The 15,125-nt window shown below is 42.6% G+C and overlaps 1 protein-coding gene across 5 annotated transcripts in view; it reads right to left on the bottom strand.

The window, feature by feature from the left end:
* GFRA1 (GDNF family receptor alpha 1) overlaps positions 1-15,125 on the bottom strand; it is a 380,929-nt gene that overhangs the window by 8,906 nt on the left and 356,898 nt on the right. For all 5 annotated transcript variants that reach the window (XM_069239268.1, XM_069239269.1, XM_069239270.1 and 2 more), the window contains one exon: positions 895-948. In XM_069239268.1, the coding sequence (XP_069095369.1) occupies positions 895-948 (54 nt within the window). The remainder of the gene's footprint in view (positions 1-894; positions 949-15,125) is intronic.

The following is a 15,125-nucleotide window of genomic DNA, read 5'->3' as shown; positions in this document are numbered from 1 at the left end:
CTCACATTCCTTGCCATATCAACTAAGTGGCCAAGTGCCTTACACGGTCAGCCGTATTTTTCTAGCCAGTAGCACTATCCATACTAGGACTTGTAAGGCAAGGCATAAATCGAAGTCCCTGATTGCAATGAGCTGCTGTGTAGATGTATCACCCGACACATAGCCACGAGACCGCTGTACCAACCATCAGAAAAAAATAGGCCACTCTTGTGGACGAGCAGTTGTAAAGAATGGTTCTTCCTTGTCCCAGGATCAAGTAACTCAAATAGGAACAGAGGTATAATGGCAGAACGCAAAACACGAGTCTGTGTATACCATTTGCAGTAAACCTAACATGCAGACGTGTCTCTGCTTCAACAAATATATCACCCTGCTCTGTTACTACAGGAGGTAGCACCTCACCCAAGCAAAGCAGGAAGTCCTGTCTCAACGTTTTGCTCAAAAAGGCCTGTGGGACTTTTGTTCATCTCATCTGATTCTGAAAACATTTCAAAAGGGCACCTGGGAGCTAAAAAAAAACAACCGCAAATGTGATGGGAAATTACCTAGTAATTGTATTACAGTTTCAGTGGGAATTCCAGTCCCTGCCTTTTCGCTTACCTACTGCAGTAAGTCAGACAACTCATTATGTCACCCTCCTTTAATCGTTGGCAGCTGTGCAATAAATGAAAATATCCTTGTTTGCTTCCTTATTCACCCTTAGCTCAAATATGTGAATGTTTATGGCGGAAAAGTATTCATTTAGTTTGTATGCCTTAAGGACCAGCATTTTTGTCTCTACTAGTCTACCATAGAGCCTCCACATCAGAGCTGGCAGCTCGTGAATGGAGTTGCTCCTCCATCCATTCCAAAACCCCTGACGTTTTGGGTTCTCCTACTGGAAATACCGCTTACCTTCAATAGACAAAGTTCTGCCTCTGAGGAATCATTAGTTTTCAGCTTCTGTGCCTGTAAACAATTTAAAAGGATACAATTAGCATCACCACTGTAAAGAAAAGGCCTTCATTTTATAAATTTATATTTTACATAAGGTTTCCTAGACCCGTTGAAACTTCCCTTTTTATCATATCTTGACCAGATGCAAAAACGAAATCAGAGCATTTAAGGTACAGAAACTGAAGTAGGTTAGAGACCCTGTAAATTAAAAAACAACAGATACTATATTACAAGGAACATAGGAGGCTATCTTACAGAGAACATTAGGTTAGTTTCAAAGGCTATCTTGAACTTAAAAGGCTACCTTATAAGGTATATCAGAGGGTAACTTAAACAGAACATAAGAGGAAATTTACCAAGGAAGATCAGAGGCTAACTTACAGGGGCATCACAGGCTTTGTTTAAGGAACAAGAGTGGACCTTATAACTATCATCCAACAGTATCTATCAAATAACATCAGGCTCTATGACAAGGAACACCAGAGGCTAGTGTAAAAAGAACACCAGAATCCCTATTACAAGGAACATCAGAGGCTATTTTCCAAAGAACACCAGAATCTCTATTAGAAGTAACATCAGAGGCTATCTTACAAGGAGCATCAGTTGGTACTTTTTCAGGAGCATCGCAGGATCTCTCAAAAGGAATGTCTGAGGCTAAATCACAAGAGACATCATAGACTTTTGTTTTTTTACAAAGAACATCTGAGTGCATCTTACAAAGAACATCACAGTGCATCTTACAAGGGACATTAAAGACTGTGTTACTAGGGACATCAAAGGCTCTACTGCAAGAAAAATCAGTGGCTATCTTGCAATGCTATCCTACAGTGTGCATCAGGGTCTATCAGAGGCTACCTTAAAAAGAACATCAGAGTTGCTATTACAAGAAACATCAGAGACTAGCTTACAAGGAACATCAGAGAGTACCTTTAAAGGAGCATCAGAGGAGTTCTAAGAGCATCAGAGGAGTTCTAACATGAAATTCCAAGGCCTAATTTACAAGGGACATCATAGACTTTTTTTTAACAAAGACTATCTGAGTGCATCTTACAATGAACATCACAATGAATCTTACAAGGAAAATCAGATCCTACAATGAAAAGAACACTACAGCCTATCTCACAAAGAACATTAGAGACTAGCTTGCAAGGAACATGAGAGAGTACCTTTAAAGGAGCATCAGAGGAGTTCTAAGAGCATCAGAGGAGTTCTAACATGAAATTCCAAGGCCTAATTTACAAGGGACATCATAGACTTTTTTTAACAAAGATCATCTGAGTGCATCTTACAATGAACATCACAATGAATCTTACAAGGAACATCAGATCCTACCATGAAAAGAACACTACAGCCTATCTTACAAAGAACATTAGAGGATGTATTACAAGGAACATCAGAGGCTCTACTAAAAATAATATCAGAGGCTATCACACAATAAACATCAAATGCTATCTCACAAAGTACATCAAGGGCTATTTTACAAAGAACAAAAGAGGCCCACTTACTAGGACCACCAAAGGCTACCATAGAATGGACATCAGGCTCGATTATGGAGAAAATCAGAGGCTTTCTTCCAAAGAGCATCAGAGCCTATAGTACATGGAACTTCAGAGGCTATTGTACAAAGAACATCAGAGTCTCTATTACAATAATAACTAAGGTTCCCTTCCAAAGAAATCAAGAGTGTCTACTACAAGGATCATCAGGGGGTACATTTAAAGAGCACCAGAGGAAAGTGCCTTAGAGATGTTAAGTATCTCATGGAAGAGATGCACAGCTTTCACCCTTAAAGAAGGTACTGCCAATAGAAATCACCTTAGAATGGATATTGTGGCATACACATCATTATATTTGTTTGCTGTATGACTTCTATTTCATGGCCCCAGCTGACATTCACAGGCATCCCAAGCCAGCATTTTGTGGAAAAAGCTTACAGTCACCAAGAATCTCAGTGAAAACAGATAATTCATGGTGGGCTTCTGCTCTGCCACACTTTACATTAACCCCTGCATATAGGCCAACACTGATCAACTACTTTGGGGAATTCTCCAGGAAGACCAATGACTTTTCTAAACCCAAAGATGTGTACTGAATATTGTGTCTTTTCTATTCTGAGTATTCCCATGCTTGAGTTACACCTGTCAGTCAATCAATTCAAGAGCCTATTATATGTGATTAATGACAAATATAAAGTTTAAATTATGTTTTGTAATGTGATAATCAAGCTAATATGGATATATTTGCATTATGTAATCGAAACGCTGACTGTGTCATTTTACATTACCCTAATTTCTTATAGTTTACAAGGTTTACAATTATGTGTTTCAATTATTGTTGTTATTCAAAAACACAATCACATTGAATGAAAATATCTGAAAGGTCATGACATTCTAACAATAATAAGATTATGTTATAAAGGTTAAGGTCAGAGAGGGAAGGGTAGAGAGGGATCTTCAAGCCAGGTGACATTGGGACAGGCTGTACAGAATCATATTTCTGTGTCCAGTTGAAGGTGATCGGGATGGGAATCACTTTGCCTTTAGTTGTTAAATTATCAGTGCAGGTGGCTTCATGAGGTGTGAATTACAGACCTTGCTATTTCATTGAACCCTAAGCTCTATTGTTCAAAAAGGTATGTAGGTATGTACTATCTCTAAAACTCAAAATATATTTTATTTTCTGCTTTGCGAGATTTAGATAAGCACTTAAAAGTAGCACAACAAGGCTAGTATTGCTATAGACTTATGACAGTAATCATGTTTGAGTGCTTCTTCTTCTCAACGTTTTTGGGAAACGCTGTGGTTGCCCTTTTATTTTTCTTCATTGTGGTTACTATTCATATTGTGTGCACTAGACTAGGACTTTGATTTAAAGTAAATCTATAAAATGGATCCTTCATGTCCTAGTATTCTAGTGTGTGTTAATTCTTAAGAAAAAAAGGTTTTGGGGTTCTACTAATTGTCCCTGTAACGTCTCATGGGATCGTTACTAAACTCATCATACTCAAATAGGACTGACTGGGTTGTGGAATGGTTGCAGTATAACTGGTTGCACATTGACTGAGTCCTTGGTGGCACGGGTTCTAGAAAAACTGACTTGTGTCTCTAGAAACTCTAGAGAACTTATAATTTGGTTTCCGGCTGTGGGGCAAAAATTATCTCAATGTTTGTGTAGTTTTGGATTACACACTCAAAACACTAAGGCCCATATTTATACTTTTTTTGCGCCGCATTTGCATCATTTTTTGACGCAAAAGCGGCGCTAACCTACAAAATACAATTGTATTTTGTAGGTTAGCGCCGCTTTTGCGTCAAAAAGTGGGGCAATTGCAGCGCAAAAAAGTATAAATATGGGCCTAAGTATCTTTGACAGTGGAGATGTCTGTTGCAATATTGGGTACCTCCTTTGGCTCCGTTGACTACTTTCTATTTGCTGTAGGTTTGTCAGGCACCAGACTTTAAAATATGACCGCCCCCTTTTCATTTCTGGGATCTGAATTTCATGTTTTTTAATTTGTTTTCTGAAAATAGTGCAAGTTCCTCCTATTCTGATAAGTCCAAATTACAAGACACCAGTCACACAACATCTTCTTGTTAGGTGTGTCCCACATGGATTAGGTGAAGTAATGCTCCCTGTTAATGTACGTGCGGCATATCCTTCTGAAATATTTCACTCATGGGTGAAGTTTGATGCTGTAGATGCCAACGCTGAGCACTTTGAAGCATACAGACATACTGCATCTTCAGCTAATTATGTCCCCTATCTTGAATTAGAAGTCCAGGTAGGATATCAAGAACCCCAGGCATGATTTGGGTGTCAGCTACCACATGTAGTGCAGAATCCTAGAATGGGTCCACCAGGTAATGACTGGACTACCTAGCCCATATTGGCTGGGTGTACACTAAATTCTGATGTAGCATTATGGATGTCATTTAAGGAATGAAATGAAAAAGCCAAGCAATTATCAATATTCTGTTACCCTTTCTTGCCTGCAAGCAAAAAACAAATCAGCATGTGAAGATGACATTGGCGTAAAGAACAAAGAGTAAGATTTGGACTCAAAGACTCACTTGAAAAAGAAGAAAGTGGCAGGTTTAGCAAAGAAACATGCCCTACAAACTACGAATACTGCTGCAGAACATTACTTTGTCTGTAACACTTCTGGACAGTGCAGAGGAAGTGATAATAGTTTGCCAAACTTTCAAGGACCATCTGGTGGTGACTCCAACTAACAAATACAGTTTGAGAAGCCAAATGGGCATGAAAACCCTTTAGACAGGATTCATAATGTAGAAATACAGACTGAGGGAGATATACCAGGCAAAATGAAAACTATATTCTGACCTCATTTGGTGGATACTTATGACATCATTCTAGCAGACGAGGCTCCTGCCTTTTATTAGGGATGTTGGAATTTGGGTGGTTCCTCTTATTTACACTTTTGGTAAAAGTTACTGCTGCCCTTTTACATGTCTTCTTTGGGGCAACTATTCATAGTGTGCACGAGACTGGCCTTTGGCTTTTATTAGGGATGTTGGAATTTGGGTGGTTCCTCTTATTTACACTTTTGGTAAAAGTTGCTGCTGCCCTTTTACATGTCTTCATTGTGGCTACTATTTGTAGTGTGCACTAGACTAGGATACTGATTTAAAATTAGTCTTTAAAATGGATTGTTTTTTCTAGTGTTCTTGAATGCATTATTCCTAAACGAAAGGGTTGTAACTTCCATTAATTGTCCCTGTAAGGACTCATAAGATTGACCTTTCCCTGAAACATATCTCACTGAAATGAGGCTCAGTGTGTTGGGGAATGGTTGCAGTATAATTGAACTCGGCACCGCCTGGCTTATTACAACACCACTTTCCGCCAGTCTTTTCATGACGGGGACCCTGTCATGAAAACGCTGGCGGAAAACCAGTGCCGGGTGCCACGGGGGGCCCCTGCAATGCCCATGAGATGCCCCCTCTGCCCAGCATCCTCAGTATGCGCACTGTCTGATGGTGCTGGGGGGACCCACTGTGCGGCGGCATTGGCCTCGGCTCCATGTGGAGCCGAGGCCATTGCCTCTGCACAGGTTCCACTGGGCTGACCGGCAGAAACCTTGGTTTCCACCGCTCAGCCCAGTGGAAACCATTGTAATGGGTCCGGTGGGGAGACCACCAGCTCCGCGGTGGTCTCCTCATCGTAAGTCTGGCAGTCAGTTTTTCCAAACGCTAGATTCATATTGAGGCCCAAAGTCCTTAGTTCTAGAGGCTCTATCAAAACATCTGTGTCTCTAGAAAACCTAGAGAACATATCAGGCAGACACAAGATCCAGGTGCAGGTGTGGGAATTCCAGAGGGAGCAGAAAAGGCATAAAACAGAACATCTTTCAGGCTTTGACACTATCTGCGATTCAAAAAGCACATGTAAAGATTTGACTGGCAATATTTGAAAATCCTTGTGCTCTGCCTATTATAGAACTATACAGAAATCATAATTTTCTTTGCATACTGAACGGAAGGATTCCTATCATATTTTATAGGATTATGAACGTAAAAATATTTGTGGTTAAATTTCGCCTATTTGTAGCTTCCCTGCGAACTGCTGTTGATTTTACTGACTAATAGTGGGAAGAGGCCCTGCCAGGACGTTAATGGTGTTAAAATGGTTTCTGAGTAATCAATAGCGATGTAGCGTATTACCTACACTCTCCTGGGAAAGTTCTTGCTCTCACTGCATCAGATTTATTATTTTTCACCCATGGAACATGCTGATAAGATATGCAGGTGTAAGCTCTGCAGTGAGATTTGCCCCCCCACGCTGAAGCAAAAGGTTGCATCTGACAAAGAGAAAATCAAAAAATATGATTAGCTACGATTGGAGGAGAAATCCAAACCATTAGAAGGTCGACTCTCACGGTCTATTGAAAATGAGTAATTGCCAAGAGTATCTATAACTTCGGGCCTGATTCCTCCAGCAGTTCCTTATTTTGCCCCAAGTGAGTTAGGTTACTCAGCCACTGGGTAAAAGTAAACATATCCGTGGTGTTCCTGAGCATAATTCTGACAGGGCTGGAATCTTAAACAAACTTTAACACAGTTAGTACAGCCAGCCAGGAGGTGTCAGGAGTGACTGCAGGAAGGGCAGTGCACCAGTACTCGTAAATATAGCCCAAAAGTATGACCAGGCGCATTTTCAGGCTGTCTTCCTTAAGATATCAATCAAGTTGAGGGGAAGTGGAGTAGGAGGTGGTCGGGTTGCCACTAGCTCTGAGGGTGGATAATAAAATTGGCTTCCCGACAGAGTTTGCAGCGTTTGGACCACTCTGGGTTATGCATGTAATGCAGACTTCCGGCCAAATTCTACTGACAGCCACATGGCAGAGGTTTTTCTCAAGCACAACTCACCAATGGTCAGTTGGCGAGCACAAGTGAGAATTGGTGTCCCCTAACACAATTTTCAGGTGCTAGAAGAGCACCCAGTGAGATTTTCCCAACACGGGCGGCGACGGGCAGTCGCGACTGTTTGCGTTGGGAAAGCTGCCACTCGAGTATAAAATCTACTTGAGCGGCAGTAAAACCAAGTCAAGCAGCAGTGATTTCTGGTGCGTTCAGCCCGAAATACGCTCCTGGTGCTAAGAGTCAGTGTGACTTACCGACTTCCGCCTGCTCGTGGAGCTCTGTGGAATCTCAATTAGTTTTTATGTAATTCCACGGAATCCACTCTACGAGTTCTGCCCTCCCTTAACTAGCTGCCACCCAGAGCACAGCTGCTTTAAAATCATCATCTCTGGTTTCTCGTGATGATAGCCTGGTGCAGGAGGGGGTTGGTGAACAGGAAGGGGTAGATGGGGTTTAGATTGAGGGTTCACTGGGATTTTTTATTTTTTTACAAATAGGGAGAGGCATGTGCCATCTAGTAGCCTTAGAGAAATGGGCAAGGAAATGTGGGGAGGTTGTGAGAACTCATTGTGTTTTTTAAACAAATAGAGGGCACTGCCAGCTCGAGACCAGCGAGAAATGGCCCAGGGGTGATATGCGTGCTGCAGCATGTCAGCTCGCCTTGTGACAGTGCAGCACGATATCTCCTACTCATAGCAAACAACCTGCTTAGACTGAAATAACTGATCTGTGATCTGCTGCTTTAACAGAAAAAATAAGCAGATCCCAGAGCTGCTGCAACATGAATGGACTGGGGCAGCCGATCTCAGAGCTGCTTTACTTTACCAGTTCTTTGTTGAATGAATTGATGTAAACATAAAGAAAAGGTTACTAACAGTAGTATAACGTAAAATGATGGGGCCCACCTCCAGAATATGAAGAGGTGGACTGATTCCTACCTATCTCACAGGTGTTCATTGGCCATATGGTGGGGCCCCCTGAGGGTTGTGTGGCCCCTGAAGTGTTGGGACCCCGCTGTGCTGGGAGGGGCTTGTGTTATGCCATTGGACACAAAGAAGAAAACAATCACTGAGATCTGCTTGCACTCTACACCCATGGACGTCTCTTCCATTGCACTGGGCTGTGGATGTCCCGCATTGTCTCACAATTCGCCCTCTTTTGGAGGGCGTCAACTTCATCTGCCTCACCTTCACCCTCCAAATAAGGGACATGCCTACCATTCACTTCAGTGGCCTAACTCACCCTGAAAAGCTTCCTCTTCCTCAAAATGTAGTCAATTTGCAGTAATTTCAATGGGTTCACCAATTAGTACCCCTGCATTTCACCTTTCCTGGAGGATTAAAAATTTAGAGGTGTCTCATTCCTCAACTTTGAAAAGATGTAATGTATGTGCCCGTCCTGCCCCGGTTTGCTGCAATCACCATTAAGCGATAGCTGAACAGCCCTGAAATGCAAGATTACATTATTTCTGAAGTGTCTGCTGTTTTCAGTTTTTATTTCAAAAGAGAAAAATACTATATTTTGCTACTTCTTTTTTTCTACAAGCATTTACATACTTCAGTAAGCTCCACCCCCTCATTACTCACCTTTACAGCCCTTAAGCTTGAAGGGAACCCGACCTGAAAATATTTTTCTCGTGGTTTCCCAGCAAACAATGGTTCGGGGAGGATGATCCGATGTGTACTGCAGCACTAGTCAGTAGCATAGCCAGTGTATCATGGGCCCTTCCTAGTGCGAGGAACGAAAAGGGCCCCCTGGCTGCCGCATGAATGATAAAATACAGCATTGATCAGGGGGTCAGTGGGCCCCTAAAGCCTCTGAGGCCCGGTGCTACTGTACCTGTTGCACTAATGGAAGCTACGGCCCTGACGCGAGTACAGTTATGTCTCTATAGTTGCACGCTTTGCGCATGGCACAGCACTACATTATAAATGTGCCATGGCACCAGCCATCTATGGAGAAGATGGTTGAGGAAATCTCTCGCACTCTACCCCGACTGCTCATCCAGCAGAAAATACAAACGATTACGTTTAAAAGCAGGAAGGCCTTTAGGGGCAAGAAAAGCGGGCGCCTTTCCCGCCCGTCAGTGGGAGCATCTCACTGAGCGAGCGCATCGAAGAAGCGCTGCCGCTGGCGTTAATATACTCACCCTCACTGAGTGCTGACTGCATCCATCACACGGTTCAATAGTGTTTGCTTATTAGTGGGAGAGATACAACTGTTTACTGCATTTTAAATGACTGTAATTGGGAAGGCCTGATCTTTTCACAGGCTGGGCTGATTAAAGGATCGCTGTGTGTCGTCAGATGTCGCCTACAATCTCTGGCGTGGAAATTCCCAATTTTGTAAGCCCAAAATGGATTAATTTTAGACGTCTCCTCCCTAAAATCTCTTCTGCCTTAATTAAATCAATGAGGGAAATCAATTACCGCGATTTTTTCCACATCTCCCTCTTACTAGGTTTCAGCTCACACCTCTGCCACAGAATGGTTGTGTTCTCTAGGTTTCCCCTTGGCATCTCTGTACAAAGTCTATGACATTCTAATCAATGAACTGGTGGTGTAAAGCATACTCTCGTAAAAATTGCCATTTATAGACTGTAAAATGTGGACTGAGTCACTTTTGATGTAAGGCATCTATGTGATTTAGACTACATTAGAACATTGGAATGTTCGGTTCTCCATTGCAGACAATGGAGTGCTCCAGGCTTTTACTGACCGGTAAAAGCCCGGAGCCAACATCCCAATGTTCTCTTTGTTCACAGCACAGCTGTGAACAAAGCCTCACGGAGCCCGAGGGGATTTTTATCCCCTCGGGCTTCGTGAGGAATTTGTTTTATTTAATAGAACATTCTGACCCCGAGTGGCAGAATGTTCTAATAGCCTTAGAACCCGCCGTAGCGGGCTCAACCAGCCATTAAAGGCCCTCTCCCTTGTTAAAGGCCCTCGTCTTCGGCTTGGGCCTTTAACGCGGGAGCGGGTCTTTAATGGCGGGTAAAGCCCACTACAGTGGGTTCTAAGGCTATATTAAGGCACTCTGTAGTGAAAAGAACTGCACAGGTTCTTACACTACTTTGCATTATTTTAGAGGGGAGGTAGGTTGTTTCGTAATGTGGCTGTATTTCTTTTTTTTAGAACTTTTCTCACTGCCAGCCTGTTGCACTTCATAAAATGTTGCCCTATATGATGCCATAGTATTTCCTGGCATGCAAAGAAGGGCCATTAATAAATATAAATTCTAAATAGACTTTGGATATCTGCTCCATTTGAGTGGGTGAGAATCAACATTGTTAGTCCATTTGACCCACCTCTTAGCGTCAGGCAACATATATATCATGGTTGTCATGGACCATGACACCATGTATCAAGAGGTGAAACCTATGAAGAGCATAAAAGCAGAAGTAGCAGATATGGCCTTTCTAAGGATCTTTCCTAGGGTTCAATTTCCTAGGAGTATGACTTCCAATCCAGGAACCAATTTCTTCTTTTCTTATATAAGCGAGATGTAGGAGCAAGCTGAAGGGACATTCCAACTCTCCACTCCATACCATTCACAAGACAATGTGTTAGTGAAGAGGTTTAACAAGACTTGTAAGAGCTTGATGGAAGCTCTACCAAAGAACTTCAAGTGGAACTCACTTGCTATGCACCATATGGGGGCTGGTATGACAAAATATGCCAGGACTGCCTAGAAGAACTCCCAATCCGGCCATGATCACCCCTCAGAAGGACCTACGAGCAATCTAAAAAAGACTGTCACTGAAAAACGATTTTGGGCTTGATAAGATGCAATTACAGGACAGGTTGATGATGGAGCCATGACACTGTAACATGCCCATGATTTCCCTTTGCTACAGGACAATACCTAGTAAACCTCTGGTAAAGTGCCCTAAAGTTTATGATGAGTCTCCCCGATGCTGCAGGTGAAATGCATTCTCTGTCGGCACTCTGCTTTCTTTTGGTGTTGTTTGGTAAGTGCAGGCCTACAGGCAAGGAATGTTGCTTTTGTTGAGAGTGGTTGGATATGGAAATATAAGTACATAAGTGGGAAATATTTGACTAATGAACATTAAATGGGGGGTCAGAGTTTTAACGGGGAATAGAATTCCACTTAGCTTTTTCTGCCCTTCTCTTTCCAGGTGCTTCCAGTTTCAGCGGACAATGAACTAGAGCAAGGCTGGTGCTACATTATGGCTACTGCATGGGTCTTGCAGTGGCACCGAAAATGGCTACAAGAGGGTGCCACATTACAGCAACTGTTATCAAAAAAGCATCGGCAAAACCAATAGGTCTTGCCTATACAAGATGTATTGGTTTGTTAATGGTTCTAGCTATGTTCCACAGCTGCGCGGCCGCTGCAGACCAATATGGTCAAAATGAAAGAAAATTAAAGCAATATGACGCGGTCTGCACTGGCCGCTCCATAACGCTTTTTAATTTACTTTCCGCCATGTTCGACTGTGACCTCACTCCTGTGCAACATGTCGAAACATTGACCAAGCCAGTGTATCTTATATAGGCACTACCCATAAGCTTTGCATGTGCTTGTTAAAAGTGCCTCAGTGTTGATCCTAGTCACTGGGGGCATATGCAGATAATGCTTGCCTCCATAATCTCAAGCACACAACATCGTGCTGTGGTGGTGAGTAATCTTAAAGCCTTTTATTTTCACTATTACCTACATGTTCACAGTAGTCCAAGTGCATTAAAAACAAGATGAAATTACGGCTGAAAGTTTCTGTTTTCTGTGCAATGCTACTATTATGAGACAATGTAAAGTATAATAGTACACACGCACATGAGCAGAATTAGATTTAGGGCCTGATTACAACTTTGGAGGAGGTGTTAATCCGTCCCAAAAGTGACGGTAAAGTGACGGATTTACCACCAGCCGTATTACGAGTCCATTATATCCTATGGAACTCGTAATACGGCTGGTGGTATATCCGTCACATTTGGGACGGATTAACACCTCCTCCAAAGTTGTAATCAGGCCCTTAGTGTCTGGCTGCAACACTAAAAATGCTGTCATAGAGCCAAGGGACAACTAACGTATATAGTGATCTCTCTTTCCAACATGGTGCTGAGGTACATGCCTGAGGTCCTCCTAGCCAAGACAGGAATACACCGACCATGCAGCTAAAGTACACGGTGATCTGGGATCTATAAGTTTAAAAGCACATTTGAGGCATTTTTACAAAACATTTTTATTTACATTTTAAAAGCAAGCTTGTGGTTATCTTGCTTAGTTTGCTATACAAGTGAGAGGATGTAGTGTAACATATAGAGCTGTTGACTTTGGGACTCAGGAACTGGGTTCGAGTCTCGCTGTCAGCTCTCCCCTGCCTACAAAAACATGCTAATCTGAACAATTACAATTAAACAATGGCGAAACCAAACAAAATTACAAGTGCCTTATAAATGTGGATCATACTATGGTAATGGTTGAACTCCCTTCAAGTGAACACATACAGGAACAAAAGCTCAAGTGAGCGGGGAGGCGATAGTGGAAAGAACAAAAGAGAAAAGTAGTGCGCCGAAAACTAAACATATGGCCAGTAGTGAAAGGATCCATGTAGCAGGGGAGTCTCTATGGCATTACTAAATACCCAAACGTTGGGACACATATAAACTATTCACCAACGAAACCAAAGGAATTTATAAAGGCAGGCCAAACAACCGATGGAAAGCGCTGGGCGTGCCCATAGAGTGAATACAGCAGGTCTTGAAGAAACAGCGCATGCGCTGCATAGACAAGACCTAAGTGAAAGGGGGCAAAATGATGCAAAATGTAAGTTTGCTTGTACCCCAAAGGTCCTTGCATTGGAGCTGAAATCAAGTTCAAAACAAAGAAATATATTTGCCCACGATTCCAGATTTAGGTTCCACGGGGGGGGGCAATGAAGCAAGACAAAATTAAAACATGGGTCTAAAGACTTAACAAAAAACTTTTAATAGGTTGTCATAGCACCTCCTTGATGCACATTGTTCTTAAAATTAGGCCTATAAATGCTGGTAGTGTTTAGGGACCATTTTTTAAAGTCTGTCTTTCATTATACAGCATTATCAGAGATCCGCACTACAGATCTCTTCATATGCATTACCCTTTAAAGAAATTCAAACCCACTTGGTTTGGCCATTTAACAAACTGGGTAAAAGTTCCCAGAGATCTCTTCTCCAGTGACATCACAAGTGTCTTCCTGGTGCTTTACAGTATGTGACCCCTTTACTAAGGGTCTGGATTTCCCAGGGTTCAGTCCAGGAACATCACAGTTGCCTCTCTCCTGCACTGATCTTTGTATTAGGGCATTTTTTTTTAGGTTTCACCTAGACAACGCATGTTCTGTTTCTGCAAAAGTTTTGTTTACATACGGTGGGGTTACAGCACGCCCATAGCTTATCATTTGTTAGCCTTAGCGTCGCTTTCATTTGCTTCACTTCTGTTTGTCACAGCATGCCAGCATCATGTCCTCTTCTTGTGTCTGGCCGTCTCCTGGAGCATGGAACAAGTACTTGTGTTCATCCAATGCTCCTGTTTTTGGAGCTACTTTTTTGTGTTCAAACACTCCATATGAGTGCTGGTGTTTTCAATCCGTCTCCCATATCCCAATCCATGTAGCTTGTCTTTCTTCCATGTTGTTTCTTTTCCCTCCCACCCCACATCCTGTACTTTACACCACTACATTCTACTCTGAACCACTCCACTATATGTGACTGCTCTCTACTCAGTAATCTACACCACTGCACACTACTGTACACCACTCTACTCTACTGCACTCTATGCCACTCTACTCTGCACCACTCGATTCTACACCACTGCACTCTATTCAACTCTGCATCACTCTACTCTTCACCACTGCACTCTACTCTTCACCACTGCACTCCACATCACTCTACACCACTCTATGCCATTGCACTATACTTCACTCTACTTTTCTCTGCACCTCTCTTCTTTATGCCACTCTATTCTACTGTGCACCAGTGCACTCTACTCTACACCACTCTACACCATTGCACTATATTTCACCCTACTCTTCTCTGCACCTCTCTTCTCTCTGCCACTCTATTCTACTGTGTACCAGTGCACTCTACTCTACACCATTGCACTATATTTCACTCTACTCTTTTCTGCGCCTCTCTTCTCTCTCTCACTCTGCTCTTCACCACTCTACTCTGCACAACTGCACTCTACACCACACTACTCTATATCATTGCACTCTACTTCGCTTTACTCATCTCTCAATTCTACACTACTTTACTTTGCCCCATATACTCTACTCTGCACCACTGCACTCTACCGCACTGCACTGTGCACCACTCTTCTCTACTTCCCTCTATGCCACTCTAAACAACTCTATTCTACACAACTCTACTCTTCCCTACACCAATTCCCTCAACACCACTCTAATCTACTTTGCACTACTCTATGCCACTGCACTCTATGCCACTCTATTCTGCACCATTCTACTCTATGCCACTGTGCCACGCTACTCTGCTCTACTGCATTCTATGCTGCTGCAGTCTTCTCTGCACCACTCTATGCCACTGCATTTTGTACCACTGCAATCTACCACTCTACTCCATACCACTGCACTCTACTCAGTGCCACTGAAAACTATAGCACTGCACTCTTCTCTGCCTCATTGAACACTACTCTACACCACTGTACTCTGCTCTGCACCAGTCTACTCTATGCAGCAGCACTCTATGCCACTGCACTTGACTGAAATCTACTCTGCACCACTACACTTTACTCTACAATATTCTACTGCACTCTGTCACTCTGCACCACTCTACGCCGCTGCAC

This window comes from Pleurodeles waltl, chromosome 6, assembly GCF_031143425.1.
Source record: "Pleurodeles waltl isolate 20211129_DDA chromosome 6, aPleWal1.hap1.20221129, whole genome shotgun sequence".
NCBI classification, from domain to species: domain Eukaryota; kingdom Metazoa; phylum Chordata; class Amphibia; order Caudata; family Salamandridae; genus Pleurodeles; species Pleurodeles waltl.
Note: the sequence above shows the minus strand (reverse complement) of the source record. Positions and strands in the feature narration are given on the sequence as shown.